This window comes from Rhincodon typus, chromosome 7, assembly GCF_021869965.1.
Source record: "Rhincodon typus isolate 14 chromosome 7, sRhiTyp1.1, whole genome shotgun sequence".
Taxonomy (NCBI): domain Eukaryota; kingdom Metazoa; phylum Chordata; class Chondrichthyes; order Orectolobiformes; family Rhincodontidae; genus Rhincodon; species Rhincodon typus.
The window spans coordinates 9,294,979-9,310,156 of record NC_063338.1 but is presented as its reverse complement, the minus strand read 5'-3'; the positions used below and the strand labels follow the sequence as shown (position 1 = coordinate 9,310,156).

Genomic DNA, 15,178 nt, shown 5'->3' with positions numbered 1-15,178 from the left:
CGACTGTGAGTTACCAGCTCAGGCCGGGCAGAGCGGCCTTACCCCTTATTGCCGAGTGGAGCTGAAAGTGGTAACGAAGCGGTGGCTGGAAGAAGCGTAACCGTGAGACGTGGGAGCAGAAATGCGCCATTCGGCCCATCAAGTCTGCTCAGCCACTCAACTAAAACCATGGCTGATCTGATCGTCCTCGGCTCCACAGTCCTTCGGCCTTTTGGCCCATATAACCCTGACTGATTAAACATTTCTCCATCTCAGCGTACCTAGTGACCCAGCCTCTGTGGTGAAGAATTCTACAGATTCACTCCCCTGCCCAAGAAGAAATTTCTTCCTCATCTTCGTCTCAAACGGGTGACCCCTTACAATGAACTTATGCCCCCCCCCTCCACCCGCCGCACCTCCGGGTCCCAGATTCTCCCGAAAGGGGAGAAAAAAAATCTCTCTGCCTTTACCCTTTCTGGTGGCCTGAGAATGTTTTAGTAAGGTCGCCTCTCATTCTTTTAAACTCCAGCGAGTACAGATGCAGTCTACTCTATCTCACTGCACAAGAAACCCCTCCATATGCAGAATCAATCTCGTGGACCTTCCAAAACTAGTACATCCTTCCTTGGATAACAGGGTCAAAATAGTATACCAGCTGGGGTCCAGCTGGTGCCTTGTGTTGTTTTTAACACAACTTTCTTGCTTCTGTACTCTGCTCCCTTTGAAATGAGGGCCAACTCGCCTTCCTTATTACCCGCTGAGCTTCGATGTTAGCCCCTCGTGGATTATTCACAAAGGCTTCCGAATCTTTCTGTGTACCGCAGCAACGGTGTCCATTTCAGCCAGTCGGGTCCTGCTGGCTCTCAGTTAAGTTTTACCTTTCCCGTGTGTCGATCCAGTTGGCATGTTGTGGCCATCAATATGGATTCCGTTCAGTGAAGCAGCACTTCTCCCTGCACTTCCCAGAATCAAGTCCGCTGTGTTCGCTGCTCACAATGTGCCCTCCTCAACACTGGGGAAACGAAGCGTAGACACCAGCGTTCTGCCCTCCAGAAAAGACCCTGAGCTTCCAGTTGCCTTGCCAGTGCAACGCGCCACCCTGTTCCCTGGCCAACATCACTGCGTCAGGCTTTCCTCAGTGCTCCAGCGCAAGCTGGAAGAACAGCACCTTATGTTCCACTTTGGAACTCTACAGCCTTCAGGACTCAATATCCAGTTCAACAGCTTTAGGATTTTGAGGCACCTTCTCCCATGTCCTTACCCCAACCCCCACACACCAGGCCTTGTTATCACATGGTCTGCTATTGCATGCAACCCATTGTTAGCCACTGATAGTCCCCATTAGCGGCCATTCATTCTCCCAGCCTGACCGTTATCCCATCCTTTGTCCATCCAAATATTCTTCTCTCTCTTTAGGCTCTATACCCGTCTATCAGTTGCTCCTTACCTCCGCCCTCCACCCTATCTTCTGTATAAAAACCAACATTTTCCTAAATACCATCAGTTCTGAGGAAGGGACCCGAAACGTCATCTCTGATCTTCTGTCTACAGATGCTGCCGGATACGCTCAGCTTTTCCAGCAGTTTCTGTTTTTCCAGCATTCGCAGATCTTCTGGTTTTTTTTTCTCCTTATTTTGTCTTTGGCCCGGAGAAGTTTACATGAGTAAGGCGGCGTGGGAGACAGTGAAAACGAGGATTGGACTTTTTTAAAAAGTTCCTTGAAAGTCTTTTTTGAGTGGGGGTTGTTGGGGGCAGGGTGCGGCGTGGGTTCAGTGAGCCCGGCGTTGAACGGGCAGGGGAAGTGGGACAGGGGCGAACTTCGCCCTCCCCTGGCCCAGCTGAGACGCTGTGTCCAGGGCCCAGCTGCATCCAGCTGTTGCAGACGTGCCTGACCCGGCAGCCCGACCTTCTGGAACAACCCGAAAACAGGGACGGCTGCCGGAGGTTAGAGCCGCGACTGAGCGTGAGAATGGAGAGGGGGAGAGAAAGTAAATTGTTTTGAAGTCTTGTCTTTGTTTATGGCGCCTTCCGCAGCCTTGGGCGACCCCCCTCGACACATCTACAGCAGTGGCAGCAGCTCCTGGTGTTTGGTTACTTTTGTCCTCTTTGCGCACTGCCAACTCCCACACGCAGCAACTTCACCCGATCTCGCGTCAACCTAGTGTTGAGAGTTGGGTTGGGGGGTACGGAGGGGGGAAGGATTATCGATCAGGATGTTCGGGGAGGAACCCAGCTCTTAGATCAAAGTAGCGCGGTGAGATTTTTTTTGTGTTTTTTTTTACGTGGGCAGATAAAAGTCTTGGTGCAGTGTTTCGCATGCACAATGGGCACCCCAGTCGTGCGGCACTCCCTCAGTATCGTTCAGGTGGGTGGGGGTGAGGCAGGCTGCAATTTGAGGGACTTTGACCCACAAGCTTCTGGCCCTGAGGAATGGTCCCACGAATCATAGGATCCCTACAGTGCGGGAGCAGGCCATTCAGCCCATCCAGACCCTCTGAAGGCCATCCCACGCAGACCCAGCCCCCTGCCCTATCCCTGTAACCCTGCGTTGTCCATAGCCAATCCACCTAACCCACACGTCTTTGGGAGGAAATCCATGCAGACGCGGGGAGAATGGGCAGACTTCATGCAGACGGTCGCCCGAGGCTAGAATTGAACCCGGGTCCTTGGGGCTGTGAGGCAGCGGCGCTAACCGCTGAGCTATTGTGCCACCCTGGGGGGAAGCAGGCCCCAGGGGAGTTTGACTGGGCCAAAGTTTGACCCTCGAAAGAGCGTGAGGCAGACAGATGAAGGAAGGGAGATAGATGCGCATTTATGGCAGCGCCTTTCACAGCGACCAGGTGCCCCAAAGTACTTGGCAGCAAAATGAGGCAGCTTTTCGAAGAGCGGCCATGGCTGCCATATAGGGTGCGCACAGCAAGATCCCAAAAAACAACGCGTGTGACCAGCGGCCAGGTTGCCTTGACTTGGGGGAGCGGAGGGAGAGGTACTGAAGAGGGAGCGCCGCGGCGGGGTCTTGTCCCGGCGGGCCGTTCAACGGCTGGTTGGACTATCTGCTCCCGGCAGCATTGCTGCGTGTGAGGGCGCGTTGCTTGCGAGGCGGCGGCGGCCATTTTCCCTCCTTCGCAGCGGTGACTTCAGGGAGCCCCTGGTCGGCTGCGAAATACCCTGGCTAGCCGAGGCGCTACGGAAACGCAGCGAGATACAACGGTGCCGGGAGATTGTTGTTTACGTGTTCGTGTGGGATGACCCTCGCTCATGCTTTTCTCTCTCTCTCTCTCTCTCTCTTCAGAGCTCGATGCTCCCACCAACCTCAGCTTCCGAAACATCACCGAGACCACCGCGCTGGTGACCTGGACTCCGCCTCGAGCCCGGATAACCGGATACCTCCTGACCTGGGGCCTGACCACCAACGGGCAGCCCAAGAGCCTCCGCCTCAAGCCCGGCACTACCCACCACCGGCTGTTCAAGCTACTGCCTGGAGCCGAGTACGTCGTCGCCCTCACCGCGAAGCAGGACGACCTGTCGAGCCAGAGGGTCCACGACGTTCTAACAACCCGTAAGTCCGGCCCACCCTGACCTCCGTCCGGTTTTCCGGTCCTTTTCACTCCCCTGCGCCGATGGCCCCTCCACCACTCAGCTTGCTCGATGTTTCCCCCCTGACCAGCATTGGAATTCCCAGTCTCCCACCGAGGATGTTGCCAGGGTGGAGATTGCCGCCTGTATTTGCGTAGCCCCTTCCAATCAGGGAGCTTCTGGCCCCGTTATTTTCTCCGCTCTGCGCCGAAACCCCATTTCCTTGCCGCGTTGTACGGCGTTCCCGTGTGGCCCCTGCGGCAATGCCGGTTTCCTCCGAGGGAAGGTGTCACGGACCCGAAACGTTAAAATCTGCTTTATTTTTTGTCTTTTTTCTCTCTTCCTTCATGGACGCTGCCAGACCTCGCCGAGCTTTTCCAGCAGCTTCTGTCTGCAGTCCCTTGCGCTGTCCCTGAACGCCCATGGCTGGGAAACGTGGGAGCGGGAGCGTGCCGTGCTGAGTTTCGAGTCTCTCTCTGTCATTTGGGACAGCCGGGGTTGATCATTCAACTTGATGCCCTGTCCCTGCGTTCCCCCCAACAAACCCCCCCCCCCCCCCCCCCAAAAAAAAAGCCCTTCGGTTCCCTTTAACCCTAAGAACTATATCTAACTCCTTCTCGAAAACGTTCAATGTTTTGGCCTTAACCACTTTCACTGCGGCGGAGAATGCCACAGGCTCACCATCCTCCAGATGAAGGAAAGTCTCCTCATCGCGGACATAAGTTATTGACTGTCAGTGTTGGTCTAGCACAAGGTGGGGGAGGGGTGAGGACGTGATCCTTTCCCCACACACACACATGCACGCATGCACACACACACACACCTCCCCGCCCCCCCACCCCCCACAACTTCATCCTCCCGTCTGGCTCTGTTAATGCTTGGGCCTTAGAGCAAAGGCCTGGAGGAACTGGGGGGGCTGGCAGGCGTAAATTGTGAGCACCCTCCCCCCGGTGCCTTTCTGTCTGTTTTCCGGTTGTTGTTTTGGCTGCAACAAGCTGCACCAGTTTGGCCAGCAAACGTACGCGTTTCCCCATCCACGGCCTTGCATTTTCTCAGGAGGTTTGTGCTGAGCTTGGGAGCTGGAACTTAGTGCGCTGGGCAAATTTCATCGACCCTTCTCACCTTCCCCCGCTGGCCCAACAAATCCTACTGATTTTTATTTTAATGTGTTGCAGTGGAGACCATGGGCCCGGTGCCAAACATCAACACAGAGGTGACGGACACAGCTATTATCGTTACATGGACACCCATGCCCAGGATATCATTCCGGGTAAGAGCTTGGAGTGTAGGGTGGTGAAGAGGGCACATGGCACGCTAGCCTTTATTGGTCAGGGCATATTGTGTACAAGGGTCAGGAAGTCATGCTGCGGCTTGATAAGACTTTGGTTAGGCTGCGTTGCTTTCAATCCTGGTCGCCACATTGCAGGAAGGACGTGGAGATTTTGCAGAGGGCGCGGAAGAGGTTTACCAGGATGCTGCCTGGATTGGAGGGCGTGAGCTGTAAGGAGAGGCTGGAAAAAACTCGGGTTGTTTTCTCTGGAGCGGCAGAGGCTGAGGGGAGACTCGCTAGAAAAGCCTGCAAAGTTACGAGATGCTTAGATAGGGTTGACGGTCAGAATCTTTTTGCCCAGAGTTGAAATACCCAGTACTAGGGGGCATGTATTCAAGGTGAGAGGGGTAAAACATTCAAAGAAGATGCGAGGGGCAGGTTTTTTTACACAGAGAGTGGAAGTATGGAACGCGCTGTCAGGCGTAGTGCTGGAGGCAGATACGTTAGGGGCGTTTAAGGGGCACATGAATATGCAAGGGATGGAGGGATATGGACCAAGGGCAGGCAGAAGGGATTAGTTTAATTTGGCATCATGCTCAGCACAACAATGGTGGGCCGAAGGGCCTGTTCTTGAGCTGTACTGTTCCATGTTTTCCATTCAGGACGGGCTAGTTGGCATCAGGTAGATAACCAGGCTGCTTTGCAGCAGTTGAAGGGTTAAGAGTGAGGTATAGGATCAAGTGTAAGAGATTCAAGATGGAGGGCCAGAATTACCTCCTTTGGTCAAGCACAAGACTAGCATGGTTGGTGCCTGAATCTAAAGGCTGTGTGGTGCAAGCTGGGCGTGGCATTACACTGAGGCCTAGGAGGAAAAAAGAACCTCATTAATTTGAAGAAAAGCCGCAGGATTTTTACCCTGAGATAACAAGGTGTGGAGCTGAATGAACACAGCGGGCCAGGCAGCATCAGAGGAGCAGGAAAGCTGATGTTTCGGGTCTGGACCCTTTCTCGGACCCGTTTTTCTGAAGAAGGGTCCGGACCCAAACGTCAGCCTTCCTGCTCCTCTGATGCTGCTTGGCCTGCTGTGTTCATCCAGCTCTACACCTTGTTATCTCAGATTCTCCAGCATCGGGAGTTCCTACTATCTCTGAGAGGATTTTCACCCTGTCATTCCCGGCCTGAAAGGAGCTGTATAAATGTGAACGGCGTTTTGTTTTATCAAACTGTTAAGGAGTATGGGTTTTCGGATGTGCGTGGCTGTGAACTGTGCACGGTTTCTGTCAGAGGGCAAAATTGGAGCTTTTTTTTTTACCAGTTCCCCTGGCGGATCTTGACACCACAACCTGGTGCTGATGACCGGTGGAGGGGTGGGTGGGTGGGGGGGGGGGGTCGTGGGGTCAATGGGGGAAAAGGGAGAAATTTTTAACACGGCACATTCTTTGCAAAATGGGATGGCCCTGCCTTGTAAGGACGGTGGAAACAGATTCCGCAGGGACCCCCCAGGGGAAGGGAAATTGAAGAAAGGCTCCAAAAAAAAAGGGGAAGTGTTGAGGACCAAGTGAGCGCTGTTTCTCTCTCGATGGGCTGAGTGGCCTCCTCCTGCACTGTGTGATTCTCCTTTCTTATTCCCACCATCACCCCCACCTCCCCCCCCCCAAAATTAGGTGGGGGTCCGACCCAGCCAAGGCGGAGAAACCCCTCGGGAAGTGACCAGCGACTCCGGGAGCATCATCATCTCCAGCCTGACTCCTGGTACCGAGTACACCGTCTCCATCACGCTGCTGGTCAACGACCAGGAACGGGACAGGCCCGTCACCAAGACTGTTGTCACCGGTGAGGCTCCGGTGTGGTTTATACCGTCCCGACGTGTCAAAGGGGAGTTCTCCGCGCCCACCCACCCTCGTCCTGTAAACCCCTCCCCCCGCCCCCAACCTTCTAGGATTTCTGCGCGCTCCTCCAGACCTGCTCCCTTTCACGTTTCCTAATGTAACCCACACCCCCCGCCCCCACACCCCGACCAAATGTCTCAGCCCTGCGGTGCGTAAACAAAATTTCCAAAACTCATCTGCCTCTTTCGCTAGCTCCCTCTCATCCTTTCGCGATGCTCCTCAGAATAAACTGTACCAGTTTGACCAGCCTCTCGCTCATTGGCCCGAATGTATCTCGAGTGCCCCAACTTCTGCCCGGTCTTTCGTTGGCATAAATCTGTCTGCGGAAATTGGGCGCTGCCAGCTGGCCTGGCATTCAACACCCTTTCCCTCAATGCCCTGCAGAAAGTGACGCTGAACCTTCTTGAACACCCCTGCCACCCTCACCCATTCCTAATTGGCCCCCCCTTGATCTCAGCGCCTTCCTGGGTCGTTTCATTGGGGGAGCCAAAAGTCGACCCCCGTTGCTGTGGATCTGGGAGTCACATGTAGGCCAGACTGGGATACGAACATCAGATTTCCTTCCCTGAAGGACGCTGAGGGGGTTTATTTTTTTTTGGGTTTTGGCGACAACCGATGTTAAGTTTTAAGGCCACCGCTCCTGACGCTTGTTTTCAGTTACTGGAACGATTTGGAAATTGCTGTGAATTTTTATCGCGTGGCGGTGCTGCCAGGTAAGTCCTTGATTGAGTGGGCGCAATGTTACGTGTGTTGTACAAGCGAAAGCTGTTTTGAATTGGGATGTCCCTGGTGCGCGTTCACCTGAAAGAAAACAGAAAACAGGACATGGATATGGAGAGTGATGTGTAGTGGATGTTGGATTCAACATTGCTCATGGGTATATAGCTGACAGTGAGAGGGAGATTAACTAGATTTGAGTAAAGGATGTTCATTTGTCAGTACCAGCCAGGTTGATTGACAGGATGATACAGTGCAGGAAGAGGCCATTCTGCCCGTTATGTGTCGATGACAGCTCTTGCATCGCTCGATTTGGTACTAGTCTGTAGTTGGAGTCGTTACAGCACAGAATGAGGTCATTCAGCCCATCAAGTTAGGGAGATGACGGCCTGCTGGTATCATTGCTGGACTATTGATCCAGACACCCGGGTAATGTCCTGGGGACCTGGGTTCGAATCCTGCCGTGGCAGATGGTAGGATTTGAATTCCGTGAAGAAATCTGGAACTCGGAGTCTCGTAATGATGTCCACGAATCCAATGGCAATTGTCGGGGAAAACCCATCCGGTTCAGTCATATCCTTTAGGGAAGGAAACCTGCCATCCTCACCTGGTCTGGCCTACACGTGACTCCAGACCCACGCTAATGTGGTTTGACTGCTGACAGTCCTCTGGGCAATTAAGAAGGGCAGTAGATGCATGGCCTAGCCAGAGACACCCTCGTCCTGCCAATACACTTAGAAAAAAAGGTCGTCAGTAATCAAGGCCGTGTAAAACAGCATTTGTTGACACCCCTACCTCCCCTCCATCCCCAATTTTTCCTACTCTTCCTCCCAATGACCAAGCTCCAAACACACACACGACCCCCCCGCCACCCATGTTCCTCCCACATCAGCACCCTCCTCCGCCCACCCGATCAGAACGAGCCGCGATCTCTTGGAAAGCTCCCTCCCCCGCCTCGGTGTACCACACGCTGTCCGACGATTCTCCCTTGGAGCGACTGGGGTGGGGGGTGGTGGCTAGTATGGCGCTATGCTAATGCAGGCTGTTGTTGTTGAAGTAATGGGGGGGTGCCTTCCAAACCTGGTGTGACTCTTTTTTTTTGTGCAGAACTGTCCCCGCCCACCGACCTACAGGTCTACCCCGATCCGACCACGGGAGAGCTGACGGTGACTTGGCGCGAGGGACCGTCGCCAGGTACGGGGCCGTCTCTTCCTGTCTGCGAGAGGCTGCGGGGAGCAAGGCGGATTGGTGGGTGGGTGGTGGGGCGCATGCCACAGAGTTCTCGGGGTATTCGCGGACAGAGGGGTGGGGTAGCGGTTTGGTACTGCTGGATAACATTCCAAACTGGAGCCAGCGTGTCTACCAGCTCCCTAAAACGTCCTCCTCACCTAACACGGGTGAATTCCCGATTGCCAGCCCAATCCACCCTCGACTCGACTGCTTTTGGGGAATGAGGAGCCGCGGATTGGCTGCTTAAGGAGACACCCAGCTAGTCCAAAGCAGCAGGTTTAATCCCCAGGGTGCCAGGGTCCTGGCATTTTCTGACTCTGGGATTTACAGTGAGCGGTCCTCGTTCACTGGGCTTCATCTCCTGTCATACCAAGTGAGGCGCGGCCGTTTTTGCTGGCTTCAGCCACTCTTGGCTGCTTCCCAGCTCTTTGGCATTCACGCCCGGTGTGTCTGGTAGAGTGTCGCGGAGAGCTACATTGGTCACCCGCCTCCCTCCTGGCGTCCTGTTGACGCCGTGCCAACCTCGAACCTTCAAATGCCAACACCTGCCGAGGTTCTGCGCCCACTGAGATGGCATCGCCAGGTGCCAATCCTGAAGTTTCTCTTGTCACTCTAACTTGGATTGCACTCCCCACCCACCCCAAGGTGCCAACTGGTGACTGACGCCCACTTTCATCCTTTTTGTTTTGACATAATGCACCCGCCCTGTGATGACAGCGGTGTCTTGTGTGTTTTACGATGTTCAGATATCACTGGCTACCGAGTGACCTGTGTCCCGAAACCGGGCCAACAGGGCAACCTTCTCGAGGAATTTGTCGAACCGGGACAGACCTCCTGGATCCCCGAGAACCTGACTCCCGGAGTTGAATACAACGTCAGCGTTTACACCGTCAAGAACGGCAAGGAAAGCCAGCCTGCGTCCGCGGTGATAACCCAAGGTAGTTGAGAAGAAGTGGCGGCGGCCACGACAGTTGTTGTGGCTTCTTTTTCAAGTGTAGGTTGTGAGGACGGAGACTGGGACACCCTGAGAACGTGCGCCAGGCTTAGCTTCTGAAGCTTCACACTTGCTTAAACTCTCAATGCCACATTCGAAGCACTTTTGTACTCCATGCTTAAAATGCAGATGCCAGTGCCACAAAATGGCTTCCATTGAGAGCTGCATCTCATTTGTTTGCTTCAGTTATTTTTTTAAAGAAGTGTCAAAATTCACTGCAGTGCTCTCTTCCTCTCACTAACTTTGTTCGTTCAGTGACTGAACAACCTTTCCATTAGTGGTTGTAAAGGTGATGTGAGAAACCTTCTGACTTTCAATTGGAATTTCAAACTAGTGGGATCCATGGGTTTAGGCGACAACAGGAGAGCCCAGGTGGAAAAGGCAAGTGTGTTCACCATATCTGTAGTAAGGCTGGAAAAGGGTTTGAGTTTGGTGATGCCATCCGTCAGACCACCTATTAATGCCCGTGGGCCAAGACCGAAAGGCGGGTGTGGGTGGCTCCCCTGCCAGTGTTGCTTGTGGAAGTATAGGCTGCTGAGGATATTGGTTGAAGGCAGGTGAGGAGGGGGAGAGAAGAACAAAACGGCCTCCCAGCAGACGGTGTGCCAATTACATCATGTCGTCAAGTCAACCAGCATCGGTTGCAGCCCAGGCCTTTGGGCCTCAACCTAAAAAAAAACAGCTAGGGGACAAAACCCAAATTTATCAACATGAAGATTAATATTTCCAAAGGGAACCAAATGTGGGATATTTTAATCATTTAATTATAAATGTAATTAATAAATGATTTTGTATTCCACCTGCACAACAATGATGAGGGAAAGCTGTTACATATCACCTTTTGAATGCTTGCAACTTTTTTTGCGGTTAAATAACCTTTTTTTTACAGCAAAGTCAAGCTGTGCCTTTTGTTTTTCTCAGTTTTCTTCTTTGCTGTTTTCTTTTTGTTTTCTTCTTGCACCTTTAACGCTGCCTTGTTGCCCTTTGACTAACCAGAAATCCCCCAACTCACTGACCTGACCTTCGTTGACGTAAGTGACACGAGCATTGGCCTGCAATGGACACCACTAAACTTTTCGGCCATCACTGGCTACCGCATCACTGTCATAGCGGCGGGGGAGTCGGTCCCCATTCTCGAAGACTTTGTCAGCTCGTCGACGGGATACTATACGGTGCAAGGCCTGGAGCCCGGGATAGATTACGACATCAGTGTTATCACCCTGATAGAGGGTCGCGCGAGTGTCACCACCACACGCAAGCAGCAAACCGGTGAATTTTTCTTCAGCTCCTTTCTCCTCCTCCCCTCCTCTCACACTTGCCCCTCCACCCAGATGTCAGCGAGCAGCCTCCTTCCTTCTCGCAGCGACTTCTTGCCAACCAGATGGGTGACTTTGACTTCTCTCTCTCTCTCTCTCTCTCTGACCCATCCACCCCTCTCCTCCTGTCTTTTTGACTCCTACTTCCACCTATCGTCCTGCAGTCTTCCCCCCCGACTCCTTGTCCACACCCGTCCACTCTCTCCCTGACTCTCTTCTCTCCCATTCTCTCCTCTCTCCATTGCCTCTCTCCCCCTCTCTCTTCCCCCCCAACTCTCTCCCTTCCCCCCCTTCAGTGCCTTCTATCTTCAACCCCTCAATCCTCTCTCCCTCTCTGTCTTCTCCCCACTCTCTCTTCACCCTTCCTTCCATGCAGTTTCTCTTCACGCCCTACTATCTTCATCCCTCTCTCTCCTCACCCCTCTCTGTCTTCACCACTTTCATCCCTCTTTCTCTTAAAGCCCCTCTCTCTTCAGGCCCCCTTTACCTCCTCTCTCCTCAACCCCCATGTCTTCATGTCCCCTCCCTTCACCCCTCTCTCTTCACTACCTCTTCACCCCATTGTCTCTTCACCCCCTTCTGTCCTCACCCACCCTCTCTTTACAGCCCCTTTTTCCACAATCCCCCTATTTCGGTTCCCCGTTCTTGTCCCACCCCACCTCACTCTCAAGATGGGCACGTGATGAGTAGAACATGTGATTGATGATGTCTGTGGGGTGGAGATTGGAGGTTGCGCGGGGTGGAGGATGGCGTGATGCATGCTGGGAGGGTGTCCATGATGGCTGCCCAGAACAGATTGCAGAACTTTCAGTCCAGAGCCGGGGGTGAGGGGGTGGGTGGGAGGTGATGTCAGGAAGACTTTCCTCACAGCAGAGGTGGCGGGGATCTGGAATTTGTCTCCCTGGGCAAAGCCGGGCTTTGCCAGTTCGGTCGTCATTGCCTATATTGCCACAGGAACTGTTGAATTGGACACAGAGCGCATGAGCTGGTGCACAGCGCTGTGTAATGCAGGCTCTTGCTCTCTCCTCCCCCCCCCCCCCCCCCCCCCCCCATTTCTTTTAACGCACCAGGGTAGATGGGGATGAGTCGGGCTGCTGCTAAGTGAAGATGTTGAATTGAGGAAGACTGGAATCTTTGTGCGATCTTCCTGTTAATTCAGCAATTCCGGTCAGGGGGATGGGTGTGGGGGGGAACAGGGAGGAGGAGGGAGCTCACTGCATGGAGTAGGAAAATGTAGGGATGTGGTGGGAACGGGGCAATGGGGTGGAAGGTGAACTTGTAGGAGTTGATTGTGTGTGTGTGCACGTGTGTGTACGTGTGTTCATGCGTGTGCACCTGTATGTATGTGTGTTCATGCGTGTGCAGGTGTGTACGTGTTCATGCGTGTGCATGTGCGTGTGTACATGTGTTCATGCGTGTGCATGTGCGTGTGTACGTGTGTTCATGCGTGTGTGTGTGTGTGTGTGTGTGTGAGACCATTCTACCTCAGTGGGTCTGTGTTTGTGCGTGAGACCATTCTACCTCAGTGGGTCTGTGTTTGTGCAGTCCCACCGTTCAGTCCAGGAGCTGCCGGTGACTCACATCTTCCCATTGCCCCCTCCAGCGGTGCCACCTCCCACCAACCTGCGTTTCACCCATGTGGGGGCAGACACCATGAGAGTCAGCTGGTCAGCCCCTCCCTCCATCGACCTCAGCAACTTCCTGGTGCGCTACAGACCCGTGGGAGATGAGGAGGGGCCAACTGACCTGACCATCACCCCTTCTAACAGCATGGTGGTACTGACAGGTAAGGTTACTGTGTGTAGATGTCCATGCTTATGTAAATGTGTGTGTCTCCCCCTTTCTCTCAATCTCTCCCCCCTTCTTTGTATTTATCTCTTTTTCTATCTCTATCTCTTTCTCTCCATCTCTTTCCCTTTATCACTATCTCCCCATTTCTCTCTGTTGCTCTCCCTTTCTTTCTCTCTATCTCTCCCTTTCACTCTATCTATCTCTTCCTTTCCATTTCTCTCTCTTTCTCTTCTCCCATCTCTATCTCTCTATTTCTTCCTTTCTCTGTTTCTTCCTTTCTCTCTATTTTTCTCCCAAGCTCTCTATCTCACTCCCTTTCTCTCATTGTCTCTCTCTCTCTCTCTGTCTCTCTTTCCCTTTCTCTCTATATCTCTGTCTCTCTCCTTTTCTCTTTCCCTCTCTCTCACACTCCAGGGACATTGTGAGAGTCAGTCTGGATTTGAATGATCCTTTGTTGTTTTGTAAAAATTTCATTTGATGTGTTGGGTGGGGGGGGTGGTGGGTTTGCCTGCATTTTGATATAACCTGAAGTTATTGACTGTTCCTCAGGGCTCCAGCCTGGCACAGAGTACCTGGTGCAGGTGTACTGTGTGATCGACGAGAGAGAGAGCACTCCACTGAGTGGCACTCAGCGAACAGGTAACTTGTCAGGGGGTCTTGGCGGAGTCCTGGGCACACTGCAGCCACTGGGTTTGTGGGAATGGTGACTTGCAGTGCCTCAACCCAATGGGTATTGGGATCGTTTTAACTCGAGCAGCCCACCTGCACCCCCAGTGGGAAGAATTTGGAAGAATGTGGGTGAGATATTGTGGTATTTTAAGATAACCGTAAGAGTTGAGGGGGAATCCAGAACCCTGGGGAGCTAGAGTTCAGCTGTTTGAGGGGGGCAAAGTGGAAACGTCCCCTCCAGAGAGCGGCTGAGACTGAAAGCCAGCATTTCCACCTCATCCCTTCGGAACGGAGTGACTGAGCTCGGCCATTTCTGAGGCCAGTTGGTTTCCGGAGTTGTATGTAGGCCAGACCAGGTGATGGTGGCAGGTTTCCTTCCCTAGAGGACGTTCGCGAACCCAATGGGAGTTTTTGTTTTAAGGAGTTTCGTGGTTACCATTACTGAGATGAGCTTTCAATTCCAGGTTTGTTGATTGAATTTAAATCCCACCAGCTCCCGTTAGTAGGCTTAGCCCTGGATTGTTAGTCCAATGACAATACCAGCTCAGGCGAGCTAACCCTCACCTGTTCTCCTTCACTCCTCTTCTACGCACTCTTCACCTCCAGAACGCCATGCCCGCAAGCTCCACATTCTCACAAGATTCCCTGCGTGAAGAAGTTCTGCCCGTTCAATTTGCTACGCAGTGTCTCGTATTGGCGCCCTTGGTTTTGGAATAGCCACAAGTAGGACTGTGCACTCTGTCTGTGTGGAGTTTGCACATTCTCCCCGTGTCTGTGTGAGTTTCCTCCGGGTGCTCCGGTTCCCTCTCACAGTCCCAAAGATGTGCAGGCTAGGTGGATTGGCCATGCTAAATTGCCCGTAGTGTTCAGGGGTGTGTAGATTAGGTGGGTTAGACATGGGGAATGCAGGGATATGGTGGGTCTGAGTGGGATGCTCTTCAGAGGGTCGGTGTAGTCTCAATGGGCTGAACGAACAGCTTCCACACTGCAGGGATCCTACATCCGTTCAGCTTTGAAGCCCTCTTTATCCATCATCTGTATTCTTTTCAAGGAGAAAAGAGCCCCAGTGTGTTCAGTGTTTCCTGACTGTTGTAATAAACTCGAATCATGTGTCTCCTGCGCTTCTTCTAGCACGTGCCCCATTTCTTCTTGCAGTCTGGAGAGACTGGAGCAAGTGAACTGACTTTATGGTACCATTGCCAGAGTCAGCGAGAGGCTTTTTGGTCTCAACCCGCTGAGAGCACTTAATTCCACTGGAGTGTGGAAGCTGGGTGGGACAGGCCTTTAACGCAGACTGCCTTTCGCCAAGGAACAAGCTGGAGGTGTTCCTGAGACTGACCCGTTGCTCACTCCGAACGAATCGTTGGCGCCCCCCACTGAACCTGTCCTGAATAACGCCCACCAGGCCAGTGCCTTCGAGCAGATGAGGGAGGGACTCCTGTAATCCGAGACTTGCAGCAATGCTCCACACAAATCATTGCAAAGTCTCAGGACTGGACAGATTGGTTTTAATCTACGATGGATAGGCCTTCAGCTAGCACTGTGTAATATTTAAGACGCACAGGAAGGCCAATCAGCCTGTCAACATCTGATAGTATACCCCATGAGCACCCCACCCCTCTCATTATCCACCAGCCTCCCCCACAGACACGTGCACACACATACACGTGCACACACATACAGACACGTGCACACACACACATACACGTGCACACACACGCATACACGTGCACACACACGCATACAC

General features: G+C 53.0%; 1 protein-coding gene across 1 annotated transcript in view; it reads left to right on the top strand.

Moving 5' to 3' along the window:
• The window catches only part of fn1b (fibronectin 1b), a 90,686-nt gene that overhangs the window by 40,446 nt on the left and 35,062 nt on the right, over positions 1-15,178 (top strand). The window contains exons 20-27 of the mRNA XM_048598615.1: positions 3,272-3,538; positions 4,731-4,825; positions 6,490-6,658; positions 8,539-8,625; positions 9,408-9,599; positions 10,652-10,924; positions 12,575-12,757; positions 13,312-13,401. Of these exons, the coding sequence (XP_048454572.1) occupies positions 3,272-3,538; positions 4,731-4,825; positions 6,490-6,658; positions 8,539-8,625; positions 9,408-9,599; positions 10,652-10,924; positions 12,575-12,757; positions 13,312-13,401 (1,356 nt within the window). The remainder of the gene's footprint in view (positions 1-3,271; positions 3,539-4,730; positions 4,826-6,489; positions 6,659-8,538; positions 8,626-9,407; positions 9,600-10,651; positions 10,925-12,574; positions 12,758-13,311; positions 13,402-15,178) is intronic.